Genomic DNA, 15,816 nt, shown 5'->3' on the forward strand with positions numbered 1-15,816 from the left:
TTCAAGTATATCCAGGGGTGTCACCGTTGGCTTTGTTAGCTACATTGCTTTTTACATTTGTGCTAATTTGCATACAACCGTTACTATTCGTGGTTTATTTCCCAGCACTTCAGGTAAAAGGATGGACCACGCACAACGAGATAAGTTGTCAGAGCTTGTGGAAGAGTTGACCACATCTGGGGAACCACAACTAAATCCAAATAAACTGAAGGAAGTGAAAAAGATATGCAAGTAGGACGTTCTTTCCTATAGCTAATTTACTTATTCTGCTTCAGCTTTACATAAAAATGAGTACAATTTGAATTCTGTCAAACACAACTGCTCCTCTAACAGAGTTTCCAATGACTACATTGAGCACTTCTACCACCTGACCATGACGCAGCTGGCCCAGGAGCATGCCGAGATCCGCCTGTCAGCCTTCCAGATGGTCAGTGAACTCTTCACCCGCTCACACCACTTCAGGGTCCTGCTGGTGGACAACTTCCAGGAGTTTCTGGACCTGACAGTGGAGACGGACTCAGATGAGCCTCTGCCACCACCCAAAGAGGTGGCCCGAAAGCTGAAGACCATTGCCATCAAAACTGTGCAAGAATGGCAGGCCACTTATGGAGAAGCCTATAAGAAACTGGCCTTGGGGTACCACTTTCTCAAGCAGGTTAAAAAGGTAAGAAGGATGATTACCCGTATTATATCATTTTAAAGGTCACAGTAAAACAAGTAAATTAAGTGCTGTTTTGCAATAATCTTGCTTGTTTGTGTTCCTTTCAGGTGGACTTTCATGATGTTCAGGCCAGAACACTAGCTGAGAGGAAACGAGAGGAGGAGAGACAGAAAAGACTGGAGAGGATTTATAAAGACAAAGTTGAAAAGGCCACCAAGGAAATGGAAGGTGCACACCGTACATATTATTACTATTGTTTTTATTATCATTATAATCATTATATTATATCACTTCCTTTATACACCAGGTTCAGGGTTTTCATGCATTGAGTGTAGTTAATGTATAACTTTTCTATGTGTTGTTGTTGCTTCTTCTCAGATGCCTCAGAAGAGATTGAAGAGTGTCTTACAGAGATAAACAACTGCATAAAGTTGCTTCTGCCTGCAGAGTTTGACCTCAGTGACCTAGATACCTCAACTCCAGCCAATAATTCAACCGTTTCTGTCTCTTCTGTGCCTAATGAGAAGGCTAGCACCTCCAGTGACCTAGACGAACAGCCCTGTTGTAGTAAAGACCTGGAGCTCCAGAGGGAACCCAAGAATCCAGAGACAAGAACAGCAACGAAAACCAATGAGGAGAAGGAGGAAGAGGATCCTAGTGATGAAGACAGCGATATAGAGGATGTTCTGGTAGAAGATGCATTCATACGCAACACAGGACTCATATCTCACAAATACAGCCTGGACCTGAACCTCTCCACAGGTGAGTAGTCACTCACACAGGACAGTTACATCTATAGGAACCCACGTAACCTTTAACCTCTCCACAGGTGAGTAGTCACTCACACAGGACAGTTAGACCTATAGGAACCCACGTAACCTTTAACATAATTCTCGAAAGAGTTATAATCAACACTTCCAAAAGACCACGCTGAATAAGAAGTGCTGTTTTTTTTTTTAAATGTGCCAGACAGGGAAGGAATGTAACCTTTCAGTAGTTTTCCTCAATCCCCACAGATTTAAAGCTAAAGGAGACAGAGGAAAATGAAGCATTGGTGAACACCATGAAGGACCTGCACAAACTGCTCAGCACTAAACACCTGCCTGTCGTCCAGTACTGGGTTCAGGTAGGGCTTCAAATTCAACTGATTTTCAAAAACAGTTGCCTGTGCCCATCATTCAAATCAAATTGTATTTGTCACATGCTTAGTACACAACAGGTGTAGACTAACAGTGAAATGCTTACTTAAGAATCCGGGTTCGATCCCAGGCAGTTTCTCAGCCGGCCGCGACTGGGAGACCCATGAGGTGGCGCACAATTGGCCCAGCGTCGACCAGGTTAGGGGAGGATTTGGCTAGCCCGGGATATCCTTGTCCTATCGCGGTCTAGCGGCTCCTTGTGGCGGGCCGGGCGCATGCACGCTGACACAGTTGCCAGGTGTACGGTGTTTCCTCCGTCACATTGGTGCGGCTGGCTTCCGGGTTAAGTGAGCAGTGTGTCAAGAAACATTGCGGATTGGCAGGGTCGTGTTTCGGGGGATGCATGGTTCTCGACCTTCGTCTCTCCTGAGTCCGTACGGGAGTTGCAGCGATAGGACAAGACTATAACTACCAATTGGATATCACGAATTTGGATAAAAAAGGGGCTAAAATAATTATCATAGTCACACGAGGAATAAATACCCAGTGAATAACAAAACAGAGAAAAACTAACATGGCTATATACAAAGAGTACCTGGTAGTAACATGGCTATATACAAAGAGTACCTGGTAGTAACATGGCTATATACAAAGAGTACCTGGTAGTAACATGGCTATATACAAGGAGTACCAGGTAGTAACATGGCTATATACAAGGAGTACCAGGTAGTAACATGGCTATATACAAGGAGTACCAGGTAGTAACATGGCTATATACAGGGAGTACCAGGTAGTAACATGGCTATATACAAGGAGTACCAGGTAGTAACATGGCTATATACAAGGAGTACCAGGTAGTAACATGGCTATATACAAGGAGTACCAGGTAGTAACATGGCTATATACAAGGAGTACCAGGTAGTAACATGGCTATATACAGGGAGTACCAGGTAGTAACATGGCTATATACAGGAGAACCAGGTAGTAACATGGCTATATACAGGGAGTCCCAGGTAGTAACATGGCTATATACAAGGAGTACCAGGTAGTAACATGGCTATATACAAGGAGTACCAGGTAGTAACATGGCTATATACAGGGAGTACTAGGTAGTAACATGGCTATATGCAAGGAGTAGTAACATGGACTTATACAAGGAGTACCAGGTAGTAACATGGACCAGGTAGTAACATGGCTATATACAGGGAGAACCAGGTAGTAACATGGCTATATACAGGGAGTCCCAGGTAGTAACATGGCTATATACAAGGAGTACCAGGTAGTAACATGGCTATATACAAGGAGTACCAGGTAGTAACATGGCTATATACAGGGAGTACTAGGTAGTAACATGGCTATATGCAAGGAGTACTAGGTAGTAACATGGCTATATACAAGGAGTACCAGGTAGTAACATGGCTATATACAGGGAGTACTAGGTAGTAACATGGCTATATGCAAGGAGTACTAGGTAGTAACATGGACTTATACAAGGAGTACCAGGTAGTAACATGGCTATATACAAGGAGTACCAGGTAGTAACATGGCTATGTACAGGGAGTACCAGGTAGTAACATGGCTATATACAGGGAGTATCAGGTAGTAACATGGCTATATACAGGGAGTACCAGGTAGTAACATGGCTATATACAGGGAGTACCAGTATCTAGTCGATGTGCAGGGGTATGAGGTAATTGAGGCAGATATGTACATATAGGTAGGGGTAAAATGACTAGGCAACAGGAAAAATAAATGACAGAAGCATTAGCCTATGTATGTAAGTGTGTGTGTGTGTGGCATCAGTATGCATGTGTGCACATGTGTGTGTGTGTGTTGGGGTATCAGTGTGAGTGTGTGGTTCCTGTTGGTTCCAGACTTGGTGCACTGGTACCACTTGCTGTGCGGTAGCAGAGTGAACAGTCTATGACTTGGGTTGTTGGAGTCTTTGACAACTTTTTGACCCTTCCTCTGACACCACCTGGTATAGAGGTCCTGGATGGCAGGGAGCTCTGCCTCTGTGATGTACTGGGCCGAACTCACCACCCTCTGTAGCGCCTTGCATTAGCCTTGAAGTTGCCGTACCAAACAGTGATGCAGCCAGCCAAGATGCTCTCAATCATCAAACATAGATAAACTTGGATAGACCTGTGTACATGTTCCAGGACAGATTGATAGTAATGTTGATACTATTTAGGACTTGTGTACATGTTGCAGGACAGGCTCCAGGTCTGCTTGATAGTAATGTTGATACTATTTAGGACCTGTATACATGTTCCAGGACAGGCAAAAAGTTGATTACTATCTCCCAAGGTTTTCACCAAGGCGGGTGTGCCAGAACCGCTCCTCAAACGTGCCATAGACTTGAAGTCGTCGCTGGAGAGAGCTCTGCAGAAACATGAAGACCTGCACATTGACTACAAGGCCAGGCATCGCAGAGTGGTGAGTACAATGAAAACATTATTTAGCAAGAAGGGCAGGTGTTGAGAAATATAATAATTTGCAAGAAATCCAGATCATATTTTTCTTTGCATGCATTCCTCCTTTTTATTGTCCAGTTGTTCATGTGACTTCTCAGCCTGGTTGCAAGTATATATTTCTACCAGCAGAGGGCACTATTTCACAACGTATTACCCACGGAGAGGAAGAGGTTTACCACTTGCCATACTTTTATTTTTTTTAACTATGCAAGTCAGTAAATAACAAATTCCTATTTTCAATGACAGCCTAGGAACAGTGAGTTAACTGCCTTGTTCAGGGGCAGAATGACAAAAAAATTTACCCTGTCAGCTCGGGGATTCGATCTTGCAACGCTCTAACCACTAGACTACCTGCCGCCCCATATGAGTAGAGAAAGGGGGATACCTAGTCAGTTGTACAACTGAATGCCTTCAACTGAAATGTGTCTTCTGCATTTAACCCAACCCCTCTGAATCAGAGAGGTGGCTTAATCGCCACCCACGTCTTGGCTCCCGGGGAACAGTGGGTTAACGGCCTGGCTCGAGGGGTTGACAACTATCAGTACGGTATTGAGGATCATTTAACAAACGTCAGTGTGCAGATATCTGTGTGTGGTCTGTATTATCCATAGGTAAAATCATTTTTTAAATACAAGTAAATAGATTGCACTAATGCAGTATGCATCAATTGCTGTGTTTTTAATACAGACATATTTATCCTCTTCACTTTTACATATTTATGTTCAGATCTTCTCTGAAAACTGTGAAATCCCACATGTTATTGTTATTGATTTTCTCATTGGAAAAAGTGAGCGGCATCATTGACATGTTGTCCATGGCCTCAATACCATTAATACCTGAAGGCAAAAGTCCCTCAAATCTAATTCCATGTTCAGCACTTCTGTAATGTCTTTTATTTTAAATTGTTTTAGGGCCTGGAAATGGAAGAACCACAGTAGTTGTATTTAAAAAATGAATAGTTGGACATTTGTGCGAGGTATGATAGCGGTGTTGAAATGGAACGCATCAGGCTGAGATTAGCACAGCGAGAGAGAATGGAGAGGCAGGGCTTCAGGTATTAATAGACAGAACCATTTCTCCCCCTCTCTGGAATACTACGCATACCTAGCAGTTATGAGACTCATCATTATGACACCTGATGTCCCTTTTTAACTGGGCAGGGAGAGCAAGAGAGCGTTGCGTTTGAGGGAACGCGGGGAAGTGACAGTGACAGAGCGCCATACTGCTACCTGTAAAGGTTTATCACTGTCAGACAACATTTCCAATGCCGTGTGATAAAGCAACAACTTAAAGTCCTTTATCATAATTAGTTTTTCCTTTTTACCCTTAAAAGCATTTCATTACTGTATTCGCTTTATCGGGGCTCTGACAAGGATGTGATTGCTTTTTCGACTCAATAAACCCGTGCTGATTGGGAGTAAAATTGAGAAATCCAAAAAGGTAAAGATGGTAGTTTAGCTGCTTCTCACTCCACTGACATAAAAACATAGACGTGAAGTCAAAGAACAAAGTAATTACCAAAACAACTCAACCCTTAATAGCCTTGTAGTTAGTATATTTGTATGCCTTCGGCCTGCAGGACTACACTACATTGTACCTCCTCACATTTGCATAACATGCACAGAAACATTTGAGATCCAATCATGGATTTGGATCATTTATGTTACGTTTTAATTCTATGTTGCGTTAATTCTCTATCGGGCTTCAGTGAGTACAACAGAAAGCAAAGTATGCTTGCTTTAAACGTATCCATGAAAACTGTTTTAATTCAAATGTACTCTTGACATCAATTTGATATTTGATTGAGCAATCCATACTCCATGTAGGACCCACTTCTCTGTCCTAGTCCTATTGTAAATAAAAGGGCCAAACCTTAACCCACATCCAGACTGAGTGCCCTGCTGTACTGCAGTATACCTCTTCCTCCAGCAGTATCCCTCTTTCTCTAGCAGTCAGTACACCTCCTCTCTCTCTCTCTCTGTCTGCTGGCAGTGGCACCCATTTGATAAATGGAAGAGGTGGATGTGTCTGACACCAGCACTCTGCAGCTGGCTGGATCTCATTTAAGCACCTTTAATTATTGGTCACTGAGGTTTATGGTAAAGAAGGGAGTATTTGTAAAGCAGGCACCTTTTCAACCCCCTCCCCACACATTGAACATGCAGCATGGGATGAATATTGCGTTGTTTACCCAGATAAGGCATCTTATCAGGACCAGGAGGAAGAGCAGTAATTGATGTCTCTCTGTTTTTCACATTGGGAAACTGGCGATAAACAGAGAGAGTCTTTCCCCCTGCCTGTTCTGTGCTTCATCCTCACCTGATCAGGCCGTGTGTACAATATCTACAGACTGACTGGTATTAATGTTAGCACCACTCCACACTCTGTCTGTGAGCTAACGTAGAGGCTTGGCAGGCCTAGTCTGTCTTCACCCTCTGCACTCCTGATCCACACTGACCACTGATCTGTACAGGGTTCAGTCAAGCACATGATCACTCATTTGAGATCAGTAAGCAGGATAACTGTTGTTATATCCCCGAATGTCATTATCTTTATGATGTTCAGAGACTGGGCCTATTTAATGTGAACCACTTTCAGCATGCATTTATCTAGACATAGTTCAAATATATTCATCAGATGGGCTAAGTAATAGTCTCATCATCCTATGATTGCGCCGTGTCACGTCGCTGGTTGGCCCACACTGCCTGTTCCAGACGTTCAGGATAAAGACATTGGGAAAGCTGACAGTGTCGTTTGGAGGATGTAGACATATATAACTTCATCTGTCAGGTGACCTGGCGGTCCCCTCTAGGATGAGGTCCCAGGGGAGGCCCCTAAGGGGCCCTCATTAGTGTATCCTCCAGACACCCAGTCCAGTAGTAGGTCTGGAATATGGACCATTACTATTGGCTGGTACCTATCTCCACCTCCCAAAGCATCCCTCAGTCCCCCTTCTGTTTGTCTTCATGTCAGATCCTCTCCCTCCCGTTGAATCGTATTTACCCAATAGGCCTTTTCTCACTTCATTACTTTATGACAGAAACTCTTTTTATCAAATGCTGCTACAAAGTACCACACAGTATTTGGACATGGCTCTTGACCACAGAACCAATCGAATAGTAGCTAGACTATATATGCATGGTGGAAATACTCATTAACATCAATCACTATGTGACTGGAAATGCTTTCCAAGACCAAAGCACATTTTGCGTTAGGCTACATTTTCTTATGTAAAGAAAGTAAATGCATTTAAATGATTCTTGCATTAAAGCCTTTACAATCTTCACAGAACACATTCTCCCTCCACAGTAATGCATAATGTAATATACTCCTTTATGCTGAGGAGATGGTGTCTGTCTGTGGACTTGTGTGTTTCTGAGACTGAATGCTGTCTTACAGCCACAAGGGACAGCCTGGCAGTGAGGGGCATTACATTGTCTGCAGAGACAATGGAGGACAACTTAAAGAGTTTTTCACCTCCAGCAGTCTTGAGTGTGTCCTCCGACCGACCGACTCGCAGCGCTTAATTCCATTCCCCTGGCCGGGCATTCCCCTGGCCCAGCCGCCTTGCTCCAGCAGCCCATACACCTGAGTTATTGGTTTGCTGTAATAATTACCTTCCAGTGAGAGTGGATATTAGCATATAAATAGCAGATGAACGAAGGACCATCACAGCTGAGTACATAACATTTTTGGTTTATAAGATTGAATGGGTTTTTAAATGCATAGCCATCAAACTTGCCAAAAGACAAATGAAGTTGAGTTGAGTTGTCTGACGTTGCCTCCTAAGATATTTTTTTTAAAGGATAACAGACTTAAGGAGTACACTGGAGCTGGCGCTTCCCAGGGCACAAAGTCATTGAGATTGCTTACACAATTAATTAGACCATAGAAAATATATTGGAGGGCACAGGGAGCACTTTAGCCCCCTGAAGGGTGTTTTTCCCAGTAAGTGGTGGATATATAACCAGAACCTCACCTACACCTTTCACTGGGGGAAGGGACAGAGGTCTGGACATGGCCAATCCATAGTTCACCCTGGATGTTTCAAAGCCAAGTAGCACTGGAAGGAATGACACTGCAAATAGCACTGGGAAGCAATGGCACGCCAAGTAGCACTGGGAAGGAATGGCACCCCAAGTAGCACTGGGAAGGAATGACACGCCAAGTAGCACTGGGAAGGAATGGCACCCCAAGTAGGACTGGGAAGGAATGGCACGCCAAGTCGCACTGGGAAGGAATGACACGCCAAGTAGCACTGGGAAGGAATGGATCATATTCTTATTTAATGCGCCTGCTTCTGTCTCTAAAATGTATCATTGAAACCTTTTGCAGAATTTTAATTAGCCTAATTAGGGAAATGTGTATAATTAGATTTTTTTTTAAATGAAAAAAGAACACACATTTTCCTGATTGAATGACATACAATTATTGTCTCTGAAATACAAAGGAATAAATAAGTAACAAATAACACTGCAGTTGTAGCCTAAAGCTGCTGTATTTGCTATGTAGACCATTCATGGGGAAGATATCCGTATAGTTAACTTAAAATAAAAAAAATTATCTTGGAACTGTCCTGGAGTATTTTGTAAGAGAGAGAAAATGTGATTTTCTTTATACGTTGTACAGGATAGGAAAAATGTCTGTTTTTAAATGCTAAGGTGGGGATAAGGGATAGAGCCCATGTTTTAGATAGGCTTGTGTCAGCAAAATGTTTCTCCTCCCCATGCACACCCCTTTATAAGAGTTACAACGCTGTCATCTCAAGATTGCAGTCCTGATTTTATCACTGCAGAATTAAAACTAAAAGAATGTCTGTCGACCAGGAATTTCTAGTGGGCTGGTATTATTATTCCATGGGGTTTTAATCTATCAACGGAGAAATAACTGCTTTGGATTAAAGAAGACAACTGGTATAAACAAAATAGCAATCTCCTTTTCCACAATTGCTAGCTACTGGGAATGAAAGACTGTACCTGGGCCTGGAGTAATGTAGAACTTTTGGGTTGCGTTGTGGATTGCACTTTGTCTCCTTTTCCCTGAGTTTGAGGGTGGAATCCGCTAAATTAGAATAGAGTTGTTGAAGCGACCATTTCTATGGTAAAGATTAAGTTGGGGGATTTGGCTATCTCGTACCTTACCATTGTGTTAACACTTGACACATTATAACACGGTCATAACCATGCCATAACAGCTGACATAACTTGTCATAACCTGTAATAATATGGTATTACCACGGTCATGACCCATATATTTACACCTTTTGTGACATATATTGCATATTATGGCTGGTTATGACACCTACATAAGTGTCAAACCCACATTTATTCAAATGAGTTTTTTTCCTGTCAAGAAGTTTCCTCTTGTTTGAAAGTGTGTTTCTTAAATCCTTTGTTGTCATATTTTAAATAACTTGTAGATAATACACTTCATGACACTGTCATGGTTTTTACACTCTTTTACACTCACCACTCACTCTGGTTTTTACACTCTTCCGTAGGTGTCATAACCAGCCATAAAATAACGCAATATATGTCAACAGGTTTCAATATGTGTCATGAACATATTATGACAAGTTGTTAGCTGTTATGGCATATTATTACATGGTTATGACCGTGTTATAACGTGTCATGACACTGAGTGTCAAGTGTTACCACAATGGTAAGGTATGAGATAGCCAAATCCCCCAACCTACTGTTTACCATAGAAATGATCGCTTTAATAATTCTTTTTTAATTTAGCGGATTCTGCCCCCCAAACAGGGAAAGGGAGAGAGAGTGCAATCCACAACGCAACACAAAATAAAGTGTTACCAAAACCATTATTATATTAGAAACCATTATTATATTAGAAACCATTATCACATTCTATGAAATAGAGAAAAATATCCTTCATTTCTTCAAGTATCATAGTGCTCTTTTGCTTTCTTTCTTTCTCTCTCTCGAATATCAGTAATTATGAGTTAATTACTATTTAATCTGATATTGTTGTAATATTGTGGGACAATTCAATTGGTCTTCGTGTCTCATAAGCGCAGGTGTCTGTTGTATTAAGTGCAGGGCAAAGGATGAGCCACTTATTCACCACCATCTAGCTGGCCTCTCTGAGCAGCATGTACATTACTGTGGCTCCTCTCTGAGCAGCAGGTACATTACTGTGGCTCCTCTCTGAGCAGCAGGTACATCACTGTGGCTCCTCTCTGAGCAGCAGGTACATTACTGTGGCTCCTCTCTGAGCAGCAGGTACATTACTGTGGCTCCTCTCTGAGCAGCAGGTACATTACTGTGCCTCCTCCCTGAGCAGCATGTACATTACTCTGGCTCCTCTCTGAGCAGCATGTACATTACTGTGGCTCCTCTCTGAGCAGCAGGTACATTACTGTGGCTCCTCTCTGAGCAGCAGGTACATTACTGTGGCTCCTCTCTGAGCAGCAGGTACATTACTGTGGCTCCTCTCTGAGCAGCAGGTACATTACTGTGGCTCCTCTCTGAGCAGCAGGTACATTACTGTGGCTCCTCTGAGCAGCAGGTACATTACTGTGCCTCCTCTCTGAGCAGCAGGTACATTACTGTGCCTCCTCTCTGAGCAGCATGTACATTACTGTGGCTCCTCTCTGAGCAGCAGGTACATTACTGTGGCTCCTCTCTGAGCAGCAGGTACATTACTGTGGCTCCTCTGAGCAGCAGGTACATTACTGTGGCTCCTCTCTGCAGCAGGTACATTACTGTGGCTCCTCTCTGAGCAACAGGTACATTACTGTGGCTCCTCTCTGAGCAGCAGGTACATTACTGTGGCTCCTCTCTGAGCAGCAGGTACATTACTGTGGCTCCTTTCTGAGCAGCAGGTACATTACTGTGGCTCCTCTCTGAGAAACATGTACATTACTGTGGCTCCTCTCTGAGCAGCGGGTACATTACTGTGGCTCCTCTCTGAGCAGCAGGTACATTACTGTGGCTCCTCTCTGAGCAGCAGGTACATTACTGTGGCTCCTCTCTGAGCAGCAGGTACATTACTGTGGCTCCTCTCTGAGCAGCAGGTACATTACTGTGGCTCCTCTCTGGGCAGCAGGCACATTACTGTGGCTCGTCTCTGAGCAGCAGGTACATTACTGTGGCTCCTCTCTGAGCAGCAGGTACATTACTGTGGCTCCTCTCTGAGCAGCAGGTACATTACTGTGGCTCCTCTCTGAGCAGCAGGTACATTACTGTGGCTCCTCTCTGAGCAGCAGGTACATTACTGTGGCTCCTCTCTGAGCAGAAGGTACATTACTGTGGCTCCTCTCTGAGCAACATGTACATTACTGTGGCTCCTCTCTGGGCAGCAGGTACATGACTGTGGCTCCTCTCTGAGCAGCAGGTACATTACTGTGGCTCCTCTCTGAGCAGCAGGTACATTACTGTGGCTCCTCTCTGAGCAACAGGTACATTACTGTGGCTGCTCTCTGAGCAGCATGTACATTACTGTGGCTCCTCTCTGAGAAGCATGTACATTACTTTGGCTGCTCTCTGAGCAGCAGGTACATTACTGTGGCTGCTCTCTGAGCAGCAGGTACATTACTGTGGCTCCTCTCTGAGCAGCAGGTACATTACTGTGGCTGCTCTCTGAGCAGCAGGTACATTACTGTGGCTCCTCTCTGAGCAGCAGGTACATTACTGTGGCTGCTCTATGAGCAACATGTACATTACTGTGGCTCCTCTCTGAGCAGCAGGTACATTACTGTGGCTCCTCTCTGAGCAGCAGGTACATTACTGTGGCTCCTCTCTGAGCAGCAGGTACATTACTGTGGCTCCTCTCTGAGCAGCAGGTACATTACTGTGGCTGCTCTCTGAGCAGCATGTACATTACTGTGGCTCCTCTCTGAGAAGCATGCACATTACTGTGGCTCCTCTCTGAGCAGCATGTACATTAGTGGCTGCTCTCTGAGCAGCTTGTACATTACTGTGGCTCCTCTCTGAGCAGCAGGTACATTACTGTGGCTGCTCTCTGAGCAACATGTACATTACTGTGGCTCCTCTCTGAGAAGCATGTACATTACTGTGGCTGCTCTCTGAGCAGCAGGTACATTACTGTGGCTCCTCTCTGAGCAGCAGGTACATTACTGTGGCTCCTCTCTGAGCAGCAGGTACATTACTGTGGCTGCTCTGAGCAGCAGGTACATTACTGTGGCTGCTCTATGAGCAACATGTACATTACTGTGCCACTGTGGCTCGTCTCCCTGTTGAAAGCGATAACAGGGAGTAATTTAGACCTCATCCAAAGACAGTTTAGACCCTAATCTGCCATATTCAACACCGCTCACATGCGGTAATGAAAAATAAAATGAGGGGCAATAAGAGAAATAAAAAGCAAGCTTTGATCTACCTGTACTACTTGACATAAAGGTAATCATGAAAGCAATTAAGCTGAATAAATGGAAAGGCGTGCATGAAACAGTGGCTCATTCGTGGCGTGCCCTAGACAAACCAAGGACATGAGAATTATGGGTAATATTTTATGAAAATGACCCCTATATTTAAATGGCATTCTGTTATGCGTTGTAGCGCAGGGAATGGTTAACTACCTTTTTGAGTAAATTAAAAGGCATAAATTCTGTTTAGCGGCGATGCTGGCTTCGCTTCATCCCCCAGGCAGAGCAGAACAGAACAGCCTCCCTTAGAGAGGGGAGGAGGAGGAGAGAAAAAAAGCCTTGGGTTGCTTTTCACTTTTCATAAATTCCCCTGCTCGGATTCTATACCCCAAAAATAATTTGCGGCCAAGGCAGCTCATTGTTATTCCGCCATGATTGATGGTGGTCATTTACTCTCCTGGGGAGTTAAGTGCCCCTGTCATTCCTGAAGAGCGTAATTGGGAGGTTCCACAGGTCAGCGCCGGTGACAGTTTTCTCTTTTGATTAGTGTTAGAGTGATAGCAAAACGTACAGGCTGGGTGATAGATGAGCATGTGCAGGTAGAGGCTCCAGGCAGAGGAGAGGAGGAGACCATCACCTCCCCTCCTGTCCTGAACCATGCACACCACCTTCTTTGTTCTCAGCAGCATCTTCTAACAGACAGACAGGTAGACAGGGGCCATGGACACGGTGGCCAGCATCAGTTTAGTTTTATCCAACTCATGCTGTTGTCTGAGAAGTGGGACGTAATAAATAGTCAAGTCCACAGCCTGAGTAATCAGACTTGGGGGGTTTATTTGGTAGTGATTATGGCTGGAAGCCTAATACCTAGGCCGGTGGTTACCACCTAGTCCTCTCAGCTCTTGTTGAGTAGATCTCCCGAAAGCGATTGTGTTGAGGAAATACAGCTGGCTGGCTCAGAGGTGAGAGCCCTCCATATCGCTTGGTGACCCGGACTCTCTCTGACTAGCCTGTCTCGGGTTCCTTATCAGCTCCGCACACAGACACCTCTCCCACACCTGTGAATCAGGGCCACAGTACACTTATCGCTCCATCTGTTGGACAGCCTATTGCTTCCAACAGTTTTATTTCCTCTTCTTTCAGGAATAAAGGATAGTCTAAGATTTGGGTATTAGGTGAGTGGATTGGCCAGAACAGAGAGGTGCTTATGTGCAAACTGGGGTAGGGGGGGTGGTTGAGCCAATGTATCTAAAGGTTAACAACAGCCTTTAGATACCTTTACAACTAATACATGTTGTCTTTTCAGATCATTTGTAAACTTTTAAGTTGTCTGTTTGAAAATCACTACCTTAGTCAATCATATTGTATCAATTACAGTTACTGGTGAAAAATAACTAAGTTGCCTCCTGGAGAAACTCTTATGTAAATCTCCCTCTCTGTCTCCCTTAACCTCAATGACAAAATTAACTAAACAAGTGCTGTTATATGCACTGACAATTAGATGGCACAGTGGTCAAATAAACCACTACGTCAAAAGGAAGCGGGAAAAAATTGGATGTGGTCAAGTGGAAATTCCATTAAGGATTTGAATTAAAATGTGAAGACGTCCCACGTTACTGCCGAGTTAGCCGTTCGGGGCGCTGTAAATCTTGTGAACACCCTGAGGGCCGTGGGGGATACCATTTGAGTGATAATCAGCAACCGGGGAACTGCTGATGAGGTCCTAATTCCTCTGTAACCTGTCTGCAAACAAACACAGAGACAGCAGGGAGGAGAGGGGGTAGGGGACTTGAGGAAGACTGGGGACTTGAGGAAGACTGGGAGAGAAGAGTGTCTCGGTTTATTTCTAGTGATGCAGGGGCATGGAGAATACGGACGGTGCTGTTTGATTATTGTGGTCCTAGGAAGAGGCCTAGTTTTATGTTAGGCAAGTAAGGATAGTCTTTCTCATGTATTGTTAGCTTCTAATAAAATGTCTAACTAGCTACATTGCTAATGCATTACCATTTAGTAGTTTATTTTATTTTTAACCTTTATTTAACTAGGCAAGTCAGTTAAGAACAAATTCTTATTTACAATGACGGCCTACACCGGCCAAACGTATGCCGCCCTATGGGACTCCCAATCATGGCCGGTTGTGGTACAGCCTGGATTCGAACCAGGGTGTCTGTAGTGACGCACTAGATGCAGTGCCTTAGACCTCTGCGCCACTCGGGAGCCCAAATGGTGCAGTGGTCCTTTCCATAGTCAGTCAACCATGTTGAGCTGACCCTGTACTTACAAAGATACCCTCTTCCCATCCACTAGATGAAAGCGCCGGAGGGCAGCGATGACGACGATGATGACTTTGAGGAGGTTCCGGAGAAGGAGGGTTTTGAACCCCACATTCCAGACCATCTACGGGAGGAGTACGGTGAGTTTGCTCAGCTGCAGAGGACCAGGGGCAGGTGCATACACAACAGGGTCACAGCCATACAAACAGCATCTGAGAAGAGCATAATGAAGAGTAATCCCAGTAAGCTCTCGCTCTCGCCTCAGGATATCACCACACACACACATCACATACTATTGATTGGATTGGTTCAGATAAACATGAGGAAGGTGCCAAAGAATGCCTCTAAAAGCTGGTTTGTTTGTAGAGTGATTGTTTAAAGCCCAACGTGTGCAGTGTTGGTAAAGGTCGTAGGTTAGGCCTCAGGCACGTTCCTGGCTGGTTTTAACTTCAGATGTTCAAAAGTACTTCAGCATTGTTCTCAATTATCCAAACTGCTCACCAATGGTAAGTAACATAATTGCTAATTTACCTGTGCTAAATCCCCTTATATGATTTATGACCAATGTTCTATAAAAGGTCTTCCATCAATGACAGAAAACCAGTTTGTTCCAGTTCTATAGCCAGAAGTTCATTTTCCCAGTCTATGTAATTGCTAATGGCCTCAATATTGATATATGGTTGCAAGGCTGTAACAAAACATGCCATGCACAGAGATCAGAGGTTGTCTGTAATGCAAGTGGATTATAACAGCCTTGTGTCCAACTGACACTGTCATAATAGTTGACAAAGGGGCAATCTGCAATTACTACATCCATTTTTTTACTTTCAAATTAGCGATACACACCAATTGATTCTTGAAGAACATAACTTAAAAATGCCTCATGCTTAGTTCAATTGTCATACTCCATCAGAACCCA

At 43.9% G+C, this 15,816-nt stretch overlaps 1 protein-coding gene across 4 annotated transcripts in view; it reads left to right on the forward strand.

The window, feature by feature from the left end:
* The window catches only part of uvssa (UV-stimulated scaffold protein A), a 31,216-nt gene that overhangs the window by 3,435 nt on the left and 11,965 nt on the right, over nucleotides 1-15,816 (forward strand). For 3 of the 4 annotated variants that reach the window (XM_042325894.1, XM_024428927.2, XM_024428928.2), the window contains exons 2-8: nucleotides 106-231; nucleotides 334-664; nucleotides 769-889; nucleotides 1,040-1,423; nucleotides 1,678-1,787; nucleotides 4,111-4,239; nucleotides 14,932-15,037. In XM_042325894.1, the coding sequence (XP_042181828.1) occupies nucleotides 122-231; nucleotides 334-664; nucleotides 769-889; nucleotides 1,040-1,423; nucleotides 1,678-1,787; nucleotides 4,111-4,239; nucleotides 14,932-15,037 (1,291 nt within the window). In that variant the 5' untranslated portion in view covers nucleotides 106-121. The remainder of the gene's footprint in view (nucleotides 1-105; nucleotides 232-333; nucleotides 665-768; nucleotides 890-1,039; nucleotides 1,424-1,677; nucleotides 1,788-4,110; nucleotides 4,240-14,931; nucleotides 15,038-15,816) is intronic. The other variant, XM_024428930.2, reaches the window with a different exon arrangement.

This window comes from Oncorhynchus tshawytscha, linkage group LG08 (assembly GCF_018296145.1).
Source record: "Oncorhynchus tshawytscha isolate Ot180627B linkage group LG08, Otsh_v2.0, whole genome shotgun sequence".
NCBI lineage: Eukaryota > Metazoa > Chordata > Actinopteri > Salmoniformes > Salmonidae > Oncorhynchus > Oncorhynchus tshawytscha.